The sequence below is a fragment of the Pelobates fuscus genome, chromosome 7, assembly GCF_036172605.1.
Source record: "Pelobates fuscus isolate aPelFus1 chromosome 7, aPelFus1.pri, whole genome shotgun sequence".
Lineage (NCBI taxonomy): Eukaryota > Metazoa > Chordata > Amphibia > Anura > Pelobatidae > Pelobates > Pelobates fuscus.
Window position 1 is genome coordinate 45,554,468 of NC_086323.1, and position 18,439 is coordinate 45,572,906.

At 42.1% G+C, this 18,439-nt stretch overlaps 1 protein-coding gene across 2 annotated transcripts in view; it reads left to right on the forward strand.

The window, feature by feature from the left end:
• Positions 1-18,439, forward strand: part of HOOK1 (hook microtubule tethering protein 1) — a 64,609-nt gene that overhangs the window by 13,935 nt on the left and 32,235 nt on the right. For both annotated transcript variants that reach the window (XM_063428034.1, XM_063428033.1), the window contains 2 exons: positions 15,447-15,532; positions 17,460-17,532. In XM_063428034.1, coding sequence (XP_063284104.1) covers positions 15,447-15,532; positions 17,460-17,532 — 159 coding nt within the window. The remainder of the gene's footprint in view (positions 1-15,446; positions 15,533-17,459; positions 17,533-18,439) is intronic.

An 18,439-nucleotide genomic window follows, 5' to 3' on the forward strand; every position in this document is an offset into this window, starting at 1 on the left:
AGGGAGATTTGGGCCACAAAGAAGGACTTTGACTCTGAAACAAGGGCAGAGATAAAGATAAAAAGTTGCTAGGTTTTTACCTCCTTGATGTTCTAATTTGAATAATAAATGCAATCCCCTTCTCAGTGGTCTTATGTGTTCCCAGATTGCACCGCTGCAATTTATAATGAATGCGGCGGCGAGGCTTAATTTCCTGTCCTCCTGCATCTCCCACGCCTCCCCCCTCTGTCAGTACCTACATTGGCTTCCAGTTATATCCAGGGCTCAATTTAAGATTCTGGTGCTTGCTTACAAGTCTCTACATAATGCTGCTCCAATCTACCTATCCTCCCTAATACACAAGTATGTCCCGTTGAGGCCCTTGCGCTCTGCCGAAGACCTACGTCTATCCTCTGTCCGTACTCCCAAATCTGATGCTTGAACTCCAAGACTTCTCCAGGGCTGCACCTTTTCTGTGGAACCCCCTTCCCTTCTCCGTTAGACTTTCACCCAGTCTTCACTCCTTCAAAAAATCTTTGAAAACACACTTCTTCAGGAAAGCATATCATTTAAACTGTTAGCAGATTTTCATTCCCCCTCCCCCATGACTCCTCTCCTGCAACTGTCAAAAAAAACCCAAGTTCTCAGTAAATACTTTTCTAGCAACCTATTTCATTACCCCTACTTATACCCTTTGTGTCACTATACCCCACTCCCTCTAGCATCTAAGCTCATTGAGAAGGGCCCTCAACCCCTCTGTTCCTGTGCGTCCATTTGTCTGGTTACAATTACGTGTCTGTTAGTCCACCCATTGTACAGCGCTATGGAATTTTCTGGCGCTATATAAATAAGAAAATAATAATAATGATCTCATCACCCGTGCACAAGAGATTGCTGAGGAATCTTCACCCTGGAAGATGTCGATTTACATGAGTAGTTGTAAGTGCAAAGTTTATGCTAGGCAGCCAGATAACATGGGGTTACTCCAAGCACCATGACCACTGCAGTGATTTGAAGTGTTTATGGTGACTGGAGTTCGTATGTGCAGCGTTTCGCTATGAAAAGCTGCACCTGCAGAGTTTGACCCCTCTGCTGCTGGAGGTATAACTCCACCTCCAGCAACATCATCTGGGTGCCCCACAGAAGCCATAATCACATCACCGGACCACGAGGGAGCCCGTTGCTAGACATTATGCCCCATAACCGGGCAAGGGTACTACTGGCATCATAACCTCTACAGTGGTTATTAATGGTTTTGATGATTGGAGTGATCCTTTAATCAATATATTGATTTCTGTAGGAATGTAGGAAACAAAGTAGTCCCTCCATTGCCTTATGTGTATATTTTCATTTTTATTTTTTTTGCAATGAAAGGCACAAGACTATTTGTGAAATATGTATTGGTGAAAACCTCAGAAATGACAGACCTGCTTTAAGCTGGAGTCTGGACATGTCATGCAGGCAAATAAATTTGAACCACACTATGTAGTCTGTGTAGCAGCAAACTGGACAAATTTTAGACCCTTTTCTCCTGCAGGGGCAGTTGGAAGATAAGAGTTCTCTATTAGATTCTTTAGTGAAACTAAGATAAATGTGTCCTTTGAAACATGCAGTTAGCAACACTGGTTGTTACAATACATGGATTGTTGCCTGTTTTTCTATGCTTTTAAATGAATTGCTGCAGTCATCGTCTATAAATAGGCAGAATAGAATTTGTATAGTGTTGTGTCTTGTTTGAGGAAATGATTTACATTGTTACCCATGCAAATGTGAGGATAATGGATGCTGTCCAGTAAACTGTGGGTTTTTGTTCTGTCGTAGATGCCATTTGAGTTGGATTTGTCTTCCAATCTAGTAACATGGCCTAGATTAAGCAAATTGCTTATTAACTGACCACAATTCCATAATCTGTGTAATCGAAGGCACTTTATACCATTGTAGTTTATAGCACGTGTTTACTTTCATTTATTCATAGCTAAAAAAATAATAATAAATAAAAAGTAAATGGATCTTTCCTAATACAGTGCCAAAAGTGACCATCCATAAATCCCATCATATTAATTTTTTAACATTATTTATGCTTATATATATTTTTTAATATATATATATTCTTTATTTTTGCAGGTTATTGCAGTAATTACAACACGATATGTGGATAATCGAGTACATAAAAAAACAAAAAAAAAACCAGTAAAATTAGTATCGACAGATTAGACACATAGCTGGCATTAACCCATTTGTATAATATATGTAACATTCCTCTCATTAAATCTGAAGAAATAAAAGCAATTAACTGGAGGGCACAGGTAAAAGGCGTTATGTGACCATAGGCTCAGCTCAATCTCAGGGTGTCGAGTTTTGATGCTTATTTAAGGCACTTATTGGTAAGTAGATGACTGTTGAGAAGTCTTCCCGATTTTGGGCTCATGCTAAATAAGAAGGTCTAGGTGTTAATCTAAGTGTGCGATGGAAACGTTCCTAGGCATAAAGAGAGCGTTGTGCACACTTCAAGAAGGGGGTCGGTTGAAGTAACTTAACAGGGACATAAACCAATCGCCTACGAAGCCAGGGTATAGAAATCAAAAATCAATAGTAAACTATGAACTCAAACAAAGAGATATATTAAATATAAGCTGCATGTAGCCACAGTTGTGGCTATCAGGTCGGTAATGTAGAAGCCTTCCGCGCTTCTCTTCTAGGTACAATGGGAGTAATTCCTGTTACATGATGGAAGAGTTTCCGTCAGTGCCACGTTCGCCGGCAGGCCCAGAGACTGGAGGAAGGCTGGAGCCTCTGAGGGGTGAGATATCAGGTGGGTCTTGCCAGCCTTGTCTGCCATCAATCGGTGCGGACCCCATTTTTAGGGGATGGAATGTTCACGGAGCAGCTGAGTTAGTTGTTGGAAGGACCTCAGCTAAACCAGTGTATGCCTGGAAAGGTCCCTGTATAATGTGAGGTGCGTCCCTTCAAATTACATTTTAGGAGACCCTCTTGCGGCCCCCATGAGGACCCTGCGATCCGAGTACCTTCCAAATTTAAGCAAAACATTGCTTGTTGTGTCTTGAAGTGTTTACGTAGCCCTAGTGAGACAGAAGGAGGAATCGATCACCAACTGTTTTGCCTGTTTAGGTGGCAGTAGAATTGCAATTATCCTTCAGCAATAATGGAGTAGCTCAGTACCAAAGACTGACTCAGGCACTCCGCGAAGTCTCAGGTTGCGTGCCTTAGCCCTATCCTCCAAGCTGGCTATTTGTGCTTGTTGGTCGGCACATTGCTTTTGCAGCCCTCCCAGTGCAGCATCAGTGGCTGTTTGCGCCAGTCTGGTGCCCTCCATACCTTCCTCCACTGCCACCACTCTATTGGTAAGTGCCAGAGACATCCTTTCTGACCAGAGCCATGTCTGCATTAAACATAGCTTTAATGTCCAACATTAATGCCTTGATGTTGCTATTTCCATCTGGGGCTCTCTGCAGTACAAGGTTAAATAGTGCCCTGGAATGAGGCACCTGTGATAGGGAGTGGTGCAAAACCAAGGAGTAGGCCTAGTCTTCCAAATATATATGTTAAAACAGGGGGCTGCACTCACCTGAACATGCATAAATGGGGTGCTGCTTTGACCAATTCATATAATACACAAGTTCCAGCGCACTTACTCATCCACTGAACTGCAACTTCAAAGCTCACAGATTTATTTGAGTTTTTTTAAAAACACCTAAACTAGGCAAAAATAATGGGGGTTTAGTTACAGTATATGATCATGCATTACAAAATACAAAAAGAGAAGTCCTGCGCTTAGTCCCATTACTGCTGGGCCAGCAGCAAGGACTACAATACACATCAGCCCCAATATATAGTAAAAACCAAAGAAAATGCATTGCATAAGATACCACAACGTCAATGTACCCCATTTTTGGCAGGTCCTACTCTAACAACCAAATGTATGCTCCTTTGAGATTAACCCACTTACTTGACATAATCAGAAGTGATGATCTCAGCCAATCACAATGCTTTCCTGTAGGTAAGCATTGGAAGGGTTGTGATTATCAATTCTGATGATCTCAGCCAAGGAGGTTGGCCGGGGACGGAGCCTCCCTGGCCAATCAGCATGTCCTCGTAGAGATGCATTGAATCAATTCACCTCTATGAGGGAAGTTCAAGTCTCCATGCAGAGGGTGGTGACACTGAATGTCATTGCTGCACAGAGTGCAGCACTGCCCCATGAAGCTTCTCTAGTAGCCATCTAAGGAGTGGCCAGTGGCGTTCATGTAAACACTGCCTTTCCTCTGAAAAGACCGTGTTTACTGCAAAAAGTCTGCAGGGAATGATTTTACTCACTAGAACAACTACATTAAGCTATAGTTGTTTTGGTGACTATAACCAATCATTGATAATTTAATCATTTAATCATTTAACCAATCATTGATAACAGGAGTAGTCCCAGAAGATTGGAAGTTAGCGAATGTTGTGCCCATTCACAAGAAAGGTAATAGGGAGGAGTCGGGCAACTATAGGCCAGTAAGCCTTACTTCAGTAGTGGGGAAAGTGATGGAAACCATGTTAAAGGATAGGATTGTTGAACATCTAAAAACACATGGATTTCAAGATCAGAGGCAACATGGGTTTACTTCAGGGAGATCATGCCAAACTAATCTTATTGATTTTTTTGATTGGGTAACTAAAATTATAGATCAGGGTGGTGCAGTAGACATTGCTTACCTAGATTTCAGTAAGGCTTTTGACACTGTTGCACATAGAAGGCTTATCAATAAACTACAATCTTTGAGTTTGGATTCCAATATTGTTGAATGGGTAAGGCAGTGGCTGAGTGACAGGCAACAGAGGGTTGTAGTCAATGGAATATATTCGAAGCTTGGGCTTGTCACCAGTGGGGTACCTCAGGGATCTGTACTTGGACCCATTCTCTTTAATATTTTTATTAGTGATATTGCAGAAGGTCTTGATGGTAAGGTGTGTCTTTTTGCGGATGATACTAAGATATGTAACAGGGTTGATGTTCCAGGAGGGATAAGCCAAATGGAAAATGATTTAGGTAAACTAGAAAAATGGTCAGAGTTGTGACAACTGACATTTAATGTGGATAAGTGGAAGATCTTGGACGTAAAAACCCAAGGGCAGAGTACAGAATATTTGATAGAGTCCTAACCTCAACATCTGAGGAAAGGGATTTAGGGGTGATTATTTCTGATGACTTAAAGGTAGGCAGTCAATGTAATAGAGCAGCAGGAAATGCTAGCAGAATGCTTGGTTGTATAGGGAGAGGTATTAGCAGTAGAAAGAGGGAAGTGCTCATGCCATTGTACAGAACACTGGTGAGACCTCACTTGGAGTACTGTACACAGTACTGGAGACCCTATCTTCAGAAGGATATGGATACCTTAGAGAGAGTTCAAAGAAGGGCTACTAAACTGGTTCATGGATTGCAGTATAAAACTTACCAGGAAAGGTTAAAGGATCTTAACATGTATAGCTTGGAGGAAAGACGAGACAGGGGGGATATGATAGAAACATTTAAATACATAAAGGGAATCAACACAGTAAAGGAGGAGACTATATTTAAAAGAAGAAAAACTACCACAACAAGAGGACATAGTCTTAAATTAGAGGGACAAAGGTTTAAAAATAATATCAGGAAGTATTACTTTACTGAGAGGGTAGCCTTCCAGCTGAAGTGGTAGAGGTTAACACAGTAAAGGAGTTTAAGCATGTGTGGGATAGGCATAAGGCTATCCTAACTATAAGATAAGGCCAGGGACTAATGAAAGTATTTAGAAAACTGGGCAGACTAGATGGGCCGAATGGTTCTTATCTGCCGTCACATTCTATGTTTCTATAATGTTCCTTTAACCCCTTAAGGACCAAACTTCTGGAATAAAAGGGAATCGTGACATGTCACACATGTCATGTGTCCTTAAGGGGTTAAAGAAAGTAGATTTAGTCCAAGGCAGAGGAAAGGGTTCTTTACAGTAATAACCATAAAGATGTAGAAATTCCCCGACCTATACAGGTGGTTTTACCAGAGTCTGTACAGAATTTTAAACAGTGACTGAATGAATACTTCTAAAAACGTAATATTCTGGGATATAATATTTATTATGTCAGTTACCAGGTTTATACAAAGAGCGATTTGACTGCCATTCTGGGGTCAAGAAGAAAGTTTATTGCAAAATTGAAAATACCGTATTTACTCGAATCTAATGCGCACCTCAATATTTGAAACCTGAAAGCTGAAAAACGTTTTTACTGGCAAATATAATGCGCATTTATACAAGAAGATACTACTATACAACATTGTACTACAATGAAAACGTTTATTGTCATAGATCATAGTAACATTGATGGTATTTCAATTTTAGTATTACACATTAAGTCTATTCTTTCTTAAGCCCTCTTTCAGGTACGAAATTTGCCTGTGTGAATTTGCCAGTATGAAATTCACCAGTTTTCATTTGCTGTGTGAATTTGTCTGTTTCAATTCGTCTGTTTCATTTCACCGGTTTTAGTTTGCCTGTTTGAATTTGTCAGAATGAAATTAGCTGGAAAATGTAGAATTTTGCCCCGAATGTAATGCGCCATCGAATCTATTGCGCATTCAAAAACTTTATTTTTCAAGAAAAGGTGCGCAATAGTGCGCATTTTCCAAAAAATGGTCAGTCTTGTCCAAAAAGGGGATAGACCAGCCCAGAAAGGGGTGGGTCTACTGCTTGATAGACAGCCTTCAGCTGCAGGATCATGCAGAGAGCCCTGAAAAAACTCTCCCTGCATGGTCCGAGTGCCTGCTGCACAGAGCTAGCACTTCTAATGATGCGCTCGCGCTGTGCTCTCCGATGACAGCATCTGGGGACAGCAGGAAACTATAGCGGGATAGTGGGACAGAGCTCCAAAATTGGGAGGCATGCCATGGCTAGCTGATATTAAAATTGCTGAACAGATTTAAACCTGATTAAGAACATATATAAAGTAGTTTTTTTTTTACACCTTGCTGGCAATTCGAAAGTTGTGTTAAGTGTTTAGTTTATCTAAAGATTATTTCGATGGTGTAGTATGACAGTACACAGGTGGCATCCTTTGTCATGTATTTGTTCTTTCTAAGTCACATTAAGCCTGTTCCTTAATTAGAATGAAAGTTGATCTCTTAGATTCCTAATCCCGGATTTCTGTTTGTTGAATAGCACATTCAAGATCACTTCCAGCTTTAAAACATGCAGAGCATCCTAAGCGTTTAGTATGTTTGCCTAATGCATTTTATAAATAGCCTGTAATTTTAAGGTTAAGCATGAACTCATAAATCCACATAAGGTTTAAAAAGCTGATTATATCATGAACAAGTAAGAAACCTGCAGAGCTAGTTTAAAAAAACCAGGGTGTGTTCGTTTTGGTAACAGGAATGGATTTTTAAAGGGGCATTTGTAACGAAAGCATTCCTGGGCGGGAAATGAATTAAATATTTGTCATTATATATTTTTGTTTTCTGGACAGTGAGCAAAGCTTACATGTTTGTTTTTATTTACGAGAAAAGATATGTTAAATGTTGTGAGCACAGAAATCGTTTCCAAAATAAAGCTAGTGTATTACTAGTTTAGAAACATTTAGAGCATGGGTGTCAAACGCCTTTACACTATAATGCACCTATACAGCACTACGGCTCTTGGTATTGGCTATGATGCTGTGTGAGTCTTTAGAGGCTGTCACAAAGTGTGGCTCCTAATGGCATTTTATAACATTTTCCATGTGCAGTGACTCGAATATTGGGTTCACTTCTGTGTTATCTGTCCAGTCTTGGGTGGTAGTATGGATTACTCCATCACTTTCGTCTCTAGTGACCAAGATTGGACAATTTGGGACCGATGATCTGAAAATAAAACCTCCTAGATTATCAAATCGGTTGCTGAGGAAAGAGCGATAATCTCACATTATCAGTAATTAAAGGGACACTGTTAGGCACCCAGACCACTTAATCTCAGTGAAGAGGTCTGGGTGTCACGTCCTTCTCGCTTTAATGTAAAACATCGCCTTTTTGCAGCAATGGCAATGCGTTTATTGGAGGGTTTACATTTTAGGGATCTCAACCTGATCTGTTTGTGAATTTGATAGGTGCTAGCTGAATATAATGTATCTTTCAAATAAAAGAAAAAAAGACTTTCACAATTACCAGATTTTACTAATTACATGACGTAAAGTCATGATTTTATAAAGGACACGGAGGCTCATATTATGCTTATCTCCTTCTTTATTATACCTCAACAGCAAAGAGAAGGTATAAGACATTCATAGAAAAATCAGAACAGGTTCTCAAAGGGTTAACACAACATTATACCCTTAACCAATGGGAACAGTCCACATATCCATAACCACCCATGTGACCTTTCCTCTCCCTCTCCATTCTTTGGTCATGCCGAAGCTGAATCACTATTACTTGAGAAGAACAACTGGAACAACCTATCCGTTGTGTCGAACTCTTCCATATAACGGAACTGTAGAACTTATCCGCGTGAACTGTGGTGACAACTGGTCATCCAAGGCGTCGACTGTTGAGCATCAAGCTGAAATGGGATAGAGAAAAGAAATGGTAAAATGTGGTCTAGCAACTGTTTGTCACATTGATGGTGACTAATTCCTACTATACGCGTTATTTGTCTACAGACTAAATTGCATGCTGTATGTGCTACTGTATGTATTATAACTTTATCATATATAATCGAATTGAATCTAGACAAAAACCCAACGATGACTCTCCATTCTAAGACCTATCGGGTGGGAATTCAATTCTTGTCTTTTAGCTGATATAGAAATGAGATACTTACCGGGCGGGCCAATATTCGCCTCCGTGTCCTTTATAAAATCATGACTTTACGTCCTGTAATTAGTAAAATCTGGTAATTTTATTAAAGGACACGGAGGCTCATATTATGCTAGTTCAAAGCTGTGCAATGACTGTCGATGATACGTAGTCTGTAGGGTGAAAATAGTATTCCTTAAAGGTGGATTCACGGGACCAGTCCGCCGTCCGCAAAAGGTCTTCCAACCTTCATCCCAAAGTAAACGCTTTAGACACCATAGCTCCCCTAGTGGAATGTGCCCCATATATGGATGTATCTATATTTGCCGAGGTCATTATCCACCTCACCCATCGGGCTATCGTTACCGAAGATACTGGTTGGTGTGGCGTGTTGATGGCCAGAAACAATTCATGATGTCTAGGGTTTCTAAATGCCTGTGTCCGTTTCTCATATTCCTTGACACAGGCTATTGGACATAGGTTTGCGTTGTGAGGGAATGCTTGGTACGATACTGATGAGATCGCTGATTTAGTACGTCTGGAAATGTTGAATGTCACTCCCGTTGGAGTGAACGAGCGTGCATCAACATCTAGTGCCCGGACGTCCGAGACTCTCTTGCATGATATCGGGCAGAAGAGCATGGCCAGTTTCGCTGATAGTTGTTTCAGTGTGAGAGTAGAGTTCTGTGGCCATCGTTCCAATAAATGTAAAACTAGGTTTACGTCCCACACTGATGTATATCGGGGTTGTGGGGGTCTTGCAAATCGAACCCCGTGTAAGAGTCTGCACACCAGTAGGTGTTTACCTGCTGGGGATCCTTCTATACCCTTGTGTCCGGCGGAGATCGCTGACCTGTATACATTGATAGTCCGGTACGCTAGGCCTTGGTCGTATAGGAAGTTCACAGGGGCACATACGGGATCCACTTGTTGTTCCATGCACCAACCACTCCAGGCGTTCCAAGCCCTACTGTAGGATCTCCGTGTTCCTGGAGCCCATGCTCCTGCCAGTAGTTCGAGAGTTGCCTGTGGAACATCTGGCACGACCCAGGGTCCCCGGAAAGGAGCCACGCTAACAAATTGAGTTGTCCCTGCATCATCAGTGGATGTGGGTTTCCTTCGGGATCCGAAAGGAGGCGTGGGTTCTCGGGGAGCAGTCTGGGAAGGTCTATGGACATCTCCATGAGTGAAGGGAACCAAGGCTGTGCCGTCCAGAATGGCGTTATGAGGACCAGGGATGTCCGTAAGCGGTCGAGGTGTACCAATGTTCGTGCCAGTAGAGCGAACGGAGGAAATGCGTACAGTCTTCTGCTCGGCCATGGTTGGAGGAATGCGTCTGTAGCTAGTGCTTCTGGATCCGGTCTCCAGCTGAAGAATTCGGGAAGTTGTGTATTCAATCGAGACGTAAACAGGTCTATGTACATCGGGCCCCATAGTGTTTGCAGCCGTAGGAATGCTCCGCGATTCAGGCGCCAGTCGCTGGCATCCCGCAGGTGTCTGGAGTTCCAATCCGCTACGGTATTCGAGAGTCTCGGCATGTATTCGGCTCGTACTGATATGTTGCGTTCCAAGCAAAATTGCCAGAATTCTGTGGCTAGATCTGCCAATATTTTGGACCTGGTGCCGCCGAGGCGGTTGATGTATTGCACTGCTGATATGTTGTCCATCCTCAAGATGATGGAGCAATGCGTTGTGGGACCTAAGAGGCTCTTCAGCACGAATGATCCTGCCATAAGTTCCAGGCTGTTGATGTGCAGTGCCCTTTCTGATTGGGACCATCTTCCGCCTGTGGAGATATGACCACAATGCGCTCCCCAACCCTGTGTGCTGGCATCGGATTCTATTATGCAATCTGGGGCGGGGCCGAAGATTGCTCTGCCATTCCACGCTTCCATGTGTTGCAGCCACCACCTGAGTTCCTCCTTGGCTGTGTGATCGAGTGGCACGGAGTCTGAGTAGGAGTGACCTGAGTGTAGTTGCGCGGCTTTTAGTCTCTGTAGGGCCCTGTAATGCATAGGTCCCGGGAAGATCACTTGTATGAAGGCTGAGAGGAGTCCAATTATTCTGGCTAGTTGTCTCACAGTGAGTGTTGGGCGAGCCAATGTTCTGTGAATCTCCTTTTTGATGGTTTTGATCTTCGTGGACGGTAAGCTTAGGGTCCCTTGGACTGCCCCTATAGTGAATCTTAGGAATTCCATGGACTGGGAGGGGATTAGAACCAATTTCTCCCAGTTGATTAGGAATCCCAGGTTGTGTAGGAGCGATATTGCCCAGGATAGGTCTTGTTGAAGTAAGAGGGCATCCTGTGCCATGATCATCATATCGTCCAAATATATGATCATGCGCACCCCTCTGCTGCGCAGCAGCTCCACCACTGGCTTCAATAGTTTTGTAAAGCACCATGGTGCTGATGATAGGCCAAATGGCAGACACTGGAACCTCCACTTCTGTGCGTTCCATTGAAATTGGAGGAGGTGATGACACTCCTTCGCGATGGGGATGGTGAGATAGGCATCTTGAAGGTCTAGTTTGACCATCAAATCCCCCAGCCTGAGAAGGTCTCGCAGGCAATGAATCCCTTCCATTTTGAAGTGGTGATATCGTACAAATGCATTGAGTGGGCGTAGGTTGATCACCGGCCCTACTCCGCCGCCCTTTTTGGGAACCAGGAACAGGTTGCTCAGGAAACCAGGAGAGTGAGGCGCGACTTGGTAGATCGCGCCTTTCTCCGTCAGTGCTCTGATTTCCCTTGACACAAGTTCCTTGTCCTGTGGGGTAAACACCATCTGCCGTGGCATTGCGGATTGGACTGGGTTTTGCACAAACTCTATGTGGTACCCTAAAACTGTGTTGGGGATCCAAGCATCAGACATGAGTCTGTGCCATGCCCCGATAAATTGGGATAGTCTGCCCCCCACATATGATGTACAAGAAGGGGGGGAAAGGGAGAGTACTTACCATAAGGCCGTCGGCCGTATGTGGCGCCCCTGTGTCCTGGGCTGCCATGATCTGCCCCTGACTGGAAAGAAGGGTGCAGGATTTCTGGTCTGGCCCCGTGATGGACGGCTGGACAGACGGCCCCGGTGTCTGCCAGCCCCCCCAAAAACCTTTGGGGAAAACACTTGTTTCAGGTTTGTTTGCGCCTTGTCCAGGGCTGTAAATGTGCTCACATAAGTGCCCAACTCTTTTACAAAATTGTCTCCGAAAAGGAGGCCTTTTGCCAGAGGTCCAGGCTCAGATATGGCCATATTGACCAGTTTTGGGTCAATCTTCATGAGGATCGCTTTACGCCTCTCTGTACTTAGCGCAGCGTTGGAGTTGCCGATGAGGCAAATAGAGCGCTTCGCCCACTCTCGGATAGCCAAGAGGTCTACTGGTGTGCCACCTGAGAGTGCAGCGTCGACCATGTAGAAGATTTTTGCGCTGGGGCCCAAGGAGTCAAGCACCTTGTCCTGGCAGTGGCGCAGGGAGTAATCCAGCCCTTTTTTGGCTTTCCAGCCAGCTTTTCCCAGGAACTGGGCAATTTTAGGGTCCACTTCCGGTGTGGCACAGGCTATATCGGGGACCGTCGGGCGTGGGCATTCCGCCCTGAGTTTCTTCCTGGTTGTTTTATCCAGGGGTTTTCTTATCCTGGCCGCTATATATTGGGCCACATGGTCAGCTGGGAACCATTCAGCAGACCTAGGGTGTTGTAGGTCGTCTGGGTTAAATAGGGGCTCACCCTGCGGGTCTAGGATGATGGAATCATCCTTGGCCACCTTACCCGTGTTGGCTGGTTTGACTGAGTTCTCCGATTCAAAAGAGCCGATTTCCTCGGACTCGCTCAATACCTCCTCAGGGTCCGAATCAGAGTCGGATATCTCTGTTAGGGCTTTTGCCCATTTCCATGCCCTCACCGTTTTTGCCCAGCAGGTGGCTCGTTTATGTGGGGGCCCCACGTCCTCATTAGTGACAGGGCGCAACCTGTCCGTCATGCTCGTTTTGGAGGTTTGCCTGCCCACCTGGTGGGTCTTTTCTGTAGCCTTGCGGCCGCTGAGGGATGCAGGCTTGTCATCTTGGGCCTTGGGGCCGAGGCCACTAGGCTTGTGGCTAGACGCCAGGATGGAGTTGCTGGCTAAGAGTGACAGGGCAAGGCACAAGCAAAGGCTGTCAGCTTACCGAGTGTTCCCTCCGGAATGGCCGCAAGGGAGCACTGGTAAGCTGCAAGCCACAGCCAGTAGCCAATCCGCGCGTGCGCCCGCCCGCCCCTCAGGGCAAAGGGAGCGCCGGGAAAAGTGCGGCAAAATCCTGTCAGTCTCGTCAGTGAAAATGGCCGCCGCGCTGTGCGGCCGCCATTGCGCACATGCGAGCGGCACTCGGCCGTGAAATGCCCGCGCTGGGCAAACCGTCGCAGCGGGTTAGCTCTGGGGAAAGGATGGGGACGCGAGCGGGTAATAGACTACCCGGGGAGGCGAGGGAGGGAGGGAGTTTTACCGCCGGTGGGGGGTGGAAAACCACCGGAGAGATGTAAAATCACAAGATCGTATACAGACAAGCTATATTTAAAGGAATATACCTAGGGAAAATATACATGAAGAAATACACATAACAGGACTATACAAAATCTAACAAATCTAAGCATAAGCTCCTCTGAAGTAGAGAGAGCTAAAATTGGGTGATACTTAGCTGAGGCAGCAGCAAAGAAAGAGGGAGAGGAAAGGTCACATGGGTGGTTATGGATATGTGGACTGTTCCCATTTGGTTAAGGGTATAATGTTGTGTTAACCTTTTGAGAACTTTTTTTCTATGAATGTCTTATACCTTCTCTTTGCTGCTGAGGTATAATAAAGAAGGAGATAAGCATAATATGAGCCTCCGCGTCCTTAAATAAAATTGCAATTTAACTCCGGTATTACTTATATGTCATCAAAAACTCACGCTAATGGTTTTAGGCAGCAATATATTATACATATATCCTGGGCATCATTGGAAATGTAGTCCACAAATATTGCCAGTACCAATATTCGAGAATAAAATACAATAATGTAAAATAGATACTTTCCTTCTTTATACTTGACTAACGTCTGTTGTACAAATGTATTTAGTAACCGAGTGGAAAAGGATTGTGGTCATTCTGAAGTGGCTATGTGGATGGTGCTTCTGATATTTGTTAGAAGGTTATAGACCTAAAATATTTCTATATTTGTGTAGTGCACCCTTTTGGATGTATTTACATCTTTTGAATTTTTATTTTCTAATCAAGCATTGAGAAGTCGGACCCATAGGCCAGAATTCCGCAGTAAAATAAAATACATTTAAAAAAAACATGATCAGTTGACGCAGCAGACATATGTGCTCGGTAGTACCATGTAGTTTGAGCCAAAAGCTGTAATATGTTAATGTACACAAACTTATTATCTGTATCATAACACGTATGTAACCCTTGATGACCGATTATACATTACTCATGTCGATTACAAATAAAGAATTACAAAAAAAGAGAAAAAAAAACATAGTGTGTGTCAAAGATTATCACGGTTATTTACCAAAGTGAGACTTCAGAGTGAATTTCAAATTTAAGGTCAAAATAGCCATATTGGAAATGTCCTCTAAGCCAGCACTGCTTTCAGTTTGGCTCGTTTGGCCTTAAATTTGAAATTCACCTTGAATTTTCACTTTAGTTTATAATCCTGTCTGTTTATTCCCCAAACTGGGAATCATAGAGAATGGAGAAAGGGAATTGCAGGCCTTTCTAACTGAATTTGAGAATCTTTCCATCTCGTCTATTATGGCCTAAAATATGCAAAACAAATTCTCACTCTTATTGGTGTGAAGCACCTCCTGAGTGGCCTTACTCTATTTTAATAGAACTGAGCTGGCCTCTCTTATATCCACTCTGCTTACATATACTAATCTGATAATATATAGATACGTATATTATTGTTGTCTGTTAATTTATTTCTCTAATTTTCTTTAAAACCAATTTTATTTTATATTTTCTCTTCATATTTATTTTTTATTTTATTTCTTATATATATATATATATATAAAATATATATATAGCCATAGCACTTAGTACACCATGGCTAATGCTGTAGTGGTTATGATGCCAGGAGTACCTTGGCCTCATTACCTGATAATGGGACAATCTGTTTAGTAATGGTTTGCCCTATTACCTGGGTCCCCGTGGGTCTCCTGGTCTCCTCTTGGCGCTAATGACATGCTTCCACCATCAGCTACAGTATCCAGAAGCCGACCCAGTCACCATTCATTGGCTAAGATGTCAGCTGACCACTCCCAACCAATGAATGCAATTCCATGCATGAAAATATGCACAGTGTTGACATTAGCCACCCCGGAAGTCTTGTTCCAGGCTCATTGATGATGCCCCAATGACACAGCCGGAGGTGGTGTTACATCTTCGGCAGCAGAGAGGTAAAACTCATACAAAACCCTCACAGTCTCCAGGCACCATGACCATTTCAAGTCACTGATTGGTGCTTGGAGTAATGCTTGAAGGAAAAAAAAAAAAAAACAGATTGGTGTAATGTGGCAATAAATGTATTCCACTGAAACCGAGAAATGAAAGTTTTTACTATGCAGAAGGCGTGTATTAAGTGGTATAAGTGTAGAAGGTACAAGTAAGATTTTTCATCCTCTAAAATCTTATGTCCTTTTCTTTTTTTCATAGCTGCAGACATTCAACACACCATCTCCCTGCAAAACTATCCAAGACCTCTCCAGTGGAGTCACCATGGCACAGATACTACATGAGATGTAAGCTTCATTTTAAGCTCAGAGTGTGTGTTAGACTCTTACAGATTGTCTTGCTGTTCAGTTACACACAATTCTTTGCCACTGTGCAGATTGTTTTGTTTGTTTTAAAAAGCTTTATATATATAAATGGGTACATATTTGTTGTGTAAACACAGTAATTGTTGGTAAATGAGCTCAAAGATATATATTGAACAATTTAAAGAGATTACGAACATTAGTGCAGGGTAAGATAGAACCTCCAATAAGGGAGGCATGTATAGTAGAGTGGTATGAACCGGATGGTTGAATGGGGGACAACTTAGAAGACAAAATGGGTATATAAGAAGGATGGGGGAGGATTTGTGGGTGGTTGGTTGATAGTGTAGTCTGTGGTAAACCAATGTTTCCGGTGCCCATTTTTATTGACTGTGTTGTTTTTCGTTTTTTTTTTTTGTTTGTTTTGTTTTTAAAAATATCAGTTACTCCTAGTTGGGTTATTTTATGAAAATCTAAAACCAATATCGTGTTTAATAAAAATACATCAAATTGTCATATTATATTGTTTTCATGCAAGCAAAAATCCCTACAGAGGGGTTTAATTGTGGAATTCTATTAGAACCTAACCCCAAGTTGTCATAACACTGTTGGCCAAGGTGTTTTGTAATGTATTGAAAAAGGAGAGACGTAAATATCCTGAAACACACTCCTCCCATTAATTGAAAAGAAAGAAATGAGCCAATAAATAAAAACCCATACAAAGTGAATTGTAAATTGTAAAAATGGGATAAAGAAAAAGAACGAAAAATGAGTGTTCCCTAATAAGGGAAAAATCCCTACATAACCAAGACAAACTAGAATAAAAATAAAATGTAACCTTTATTAAATACAATAGATAAAACTAATGAGAAAAATATCTAGTATACCATTACAGACTACTAGATACCAGGTATGTAGAAGAGTGAAGCAATAGGACTACAAATGTATCAAACTTTCAGTACTGTCCTAATGTAAATAGGGGCAGTATATTAGTTACTGTAGCCCAAGCGTGTTGCAACTATATTTGTAACTGTAGAAAACACTAAGTGGGGGTATGCTATAGTGCAATATGCTGAAATAAAACAAAAGTCCTAAATTGCCTTCGAGGGCACTAGATAATGGACTGTCATCTAAACATTGATTCAACTTAGAGTGAAAGTTATAGAGAACAGTAAGATGAATAGCTGCTTGCAACTTTGCTGATCGATCACTGCTGCTGGACCAATAGCATGAATATGCAGAAGTTTTAAACACTTATTATGGCAAAGTCCCAAACAGGGGTGTACTGCAGCAAGATTCCCTGTTAGTAGTCACTATTATTAACTTACCGGTTGCGACTTATTTAACAGGGTACTCAGATAGCTTTGTAAGATAGACAATAAACAGGAAGTGGAACGCAGCCTCAAACGAATCCTAAAGGTTGTCAAGTTGTACTAAGATATATAGTGCCTGAATTTAACTAAACTTGTGCCTTTGAGGGCTCCTGTTTCACTGCCTTCTAACGGCTGCATACACCAATGCCAATCTCATATATAGTGCGATTGTAAAATTGATCATACAAGTGGTCGCTACAGTAAAAATAGTCCAGGTAGACTAGTCTATCAGCCAAACATTCTAATGTACTAAAGAAACTAATATATTAACCTAGCATTCTAAATACTGTAGAAAGATCACTGAGCCCCTGACTCACACATTTCGCCAGAGTGGCTCATCAGAGGGCACATCCTGGCGAAATGCACGCGTCAGGGTCTCTGCCTTAAGTATTTACAATGTTTGATATAACTCTTGTATTGCTAATAATTCTGAATGGTATAATTAAGGAAGGAAGATTTGGGATTGGAAAATCGTATATATCATATTATTTTGTACCAATTACTTTAATTAACCATAGAACTTTTTGTTTTTAATACAGTGATTGCTCATGGTTTGATGACACCTGGTTAACTCGCATTAAAGATGATGTAAAGGACAATAAAAGGATAAAGGTATTTTATATCTGTACATCATTTCTTTGGAAATTTAACATGCAGGTAGAATTATCAACATGTTCACTCCTAAAGCATTGACTCCACATGACAGGAGGGAATTTTGCACACTGTTCTTACAACAGTTCCACAAGAGTTTTGTATTCATGAAACTTTATTTCCTAATCGTGGACAGTGAATATTGTCAAAAATTGCAAACATCAAAGGAGAGTTTAACTGCCTGAATCGTAGCCAACATCCTTTTTGAAGATGAAGTTATTCTTAAAATTCAGTCAGGATTTGATCAAACCTATTTCTCAGAAAGTTAACACGTGTCAGTGTTTAGGGTTGTGTATGTTATTTAGGCAAACACTTGAGGGCTCTTGCATGTTAAGTTTAAGTAGTATTTAATTTTTTTGTCTATGTGTTCACAAGCAGCAGCAGACAAGACTTAAAGAGACATTAATCTTTAAAAATAAAATGATTGCTGTTCTTAATGGCTGAAGTTTGAAGGAGTTGTTAATTTGCCAATTCTACTACATTCTCTATTCTGAGATATGAGGTAGTTAATACAACATTGCCTTAGAAATGTGGACCACCAGTCGGGCAGTGATGGGTTAAAGGAGCACTATGGGGTCAGGAACACAACTATGTATTCCTGACCCTATAGTGTTAAACCCCCCATTTAGGTGGCTTACCCCCCCACCAGGGCCAGCCTTAGGCCTTTAGGCACCCTGTGCGGAAAATCTTCACATCGCCCCCCCTGTCATCCATGTATGATGTAATGTTTGTGTTGTCTGTGTATGTGATAGATGTGATGACTGTGTGTGATGCTATATGTTGGCTGTGTGTGGTATTTGTAATGGGTGTATTAACAATGTGTGATATGCGTGTATTGGTTGTATGTGATATTTGTGCTGGGTTTATT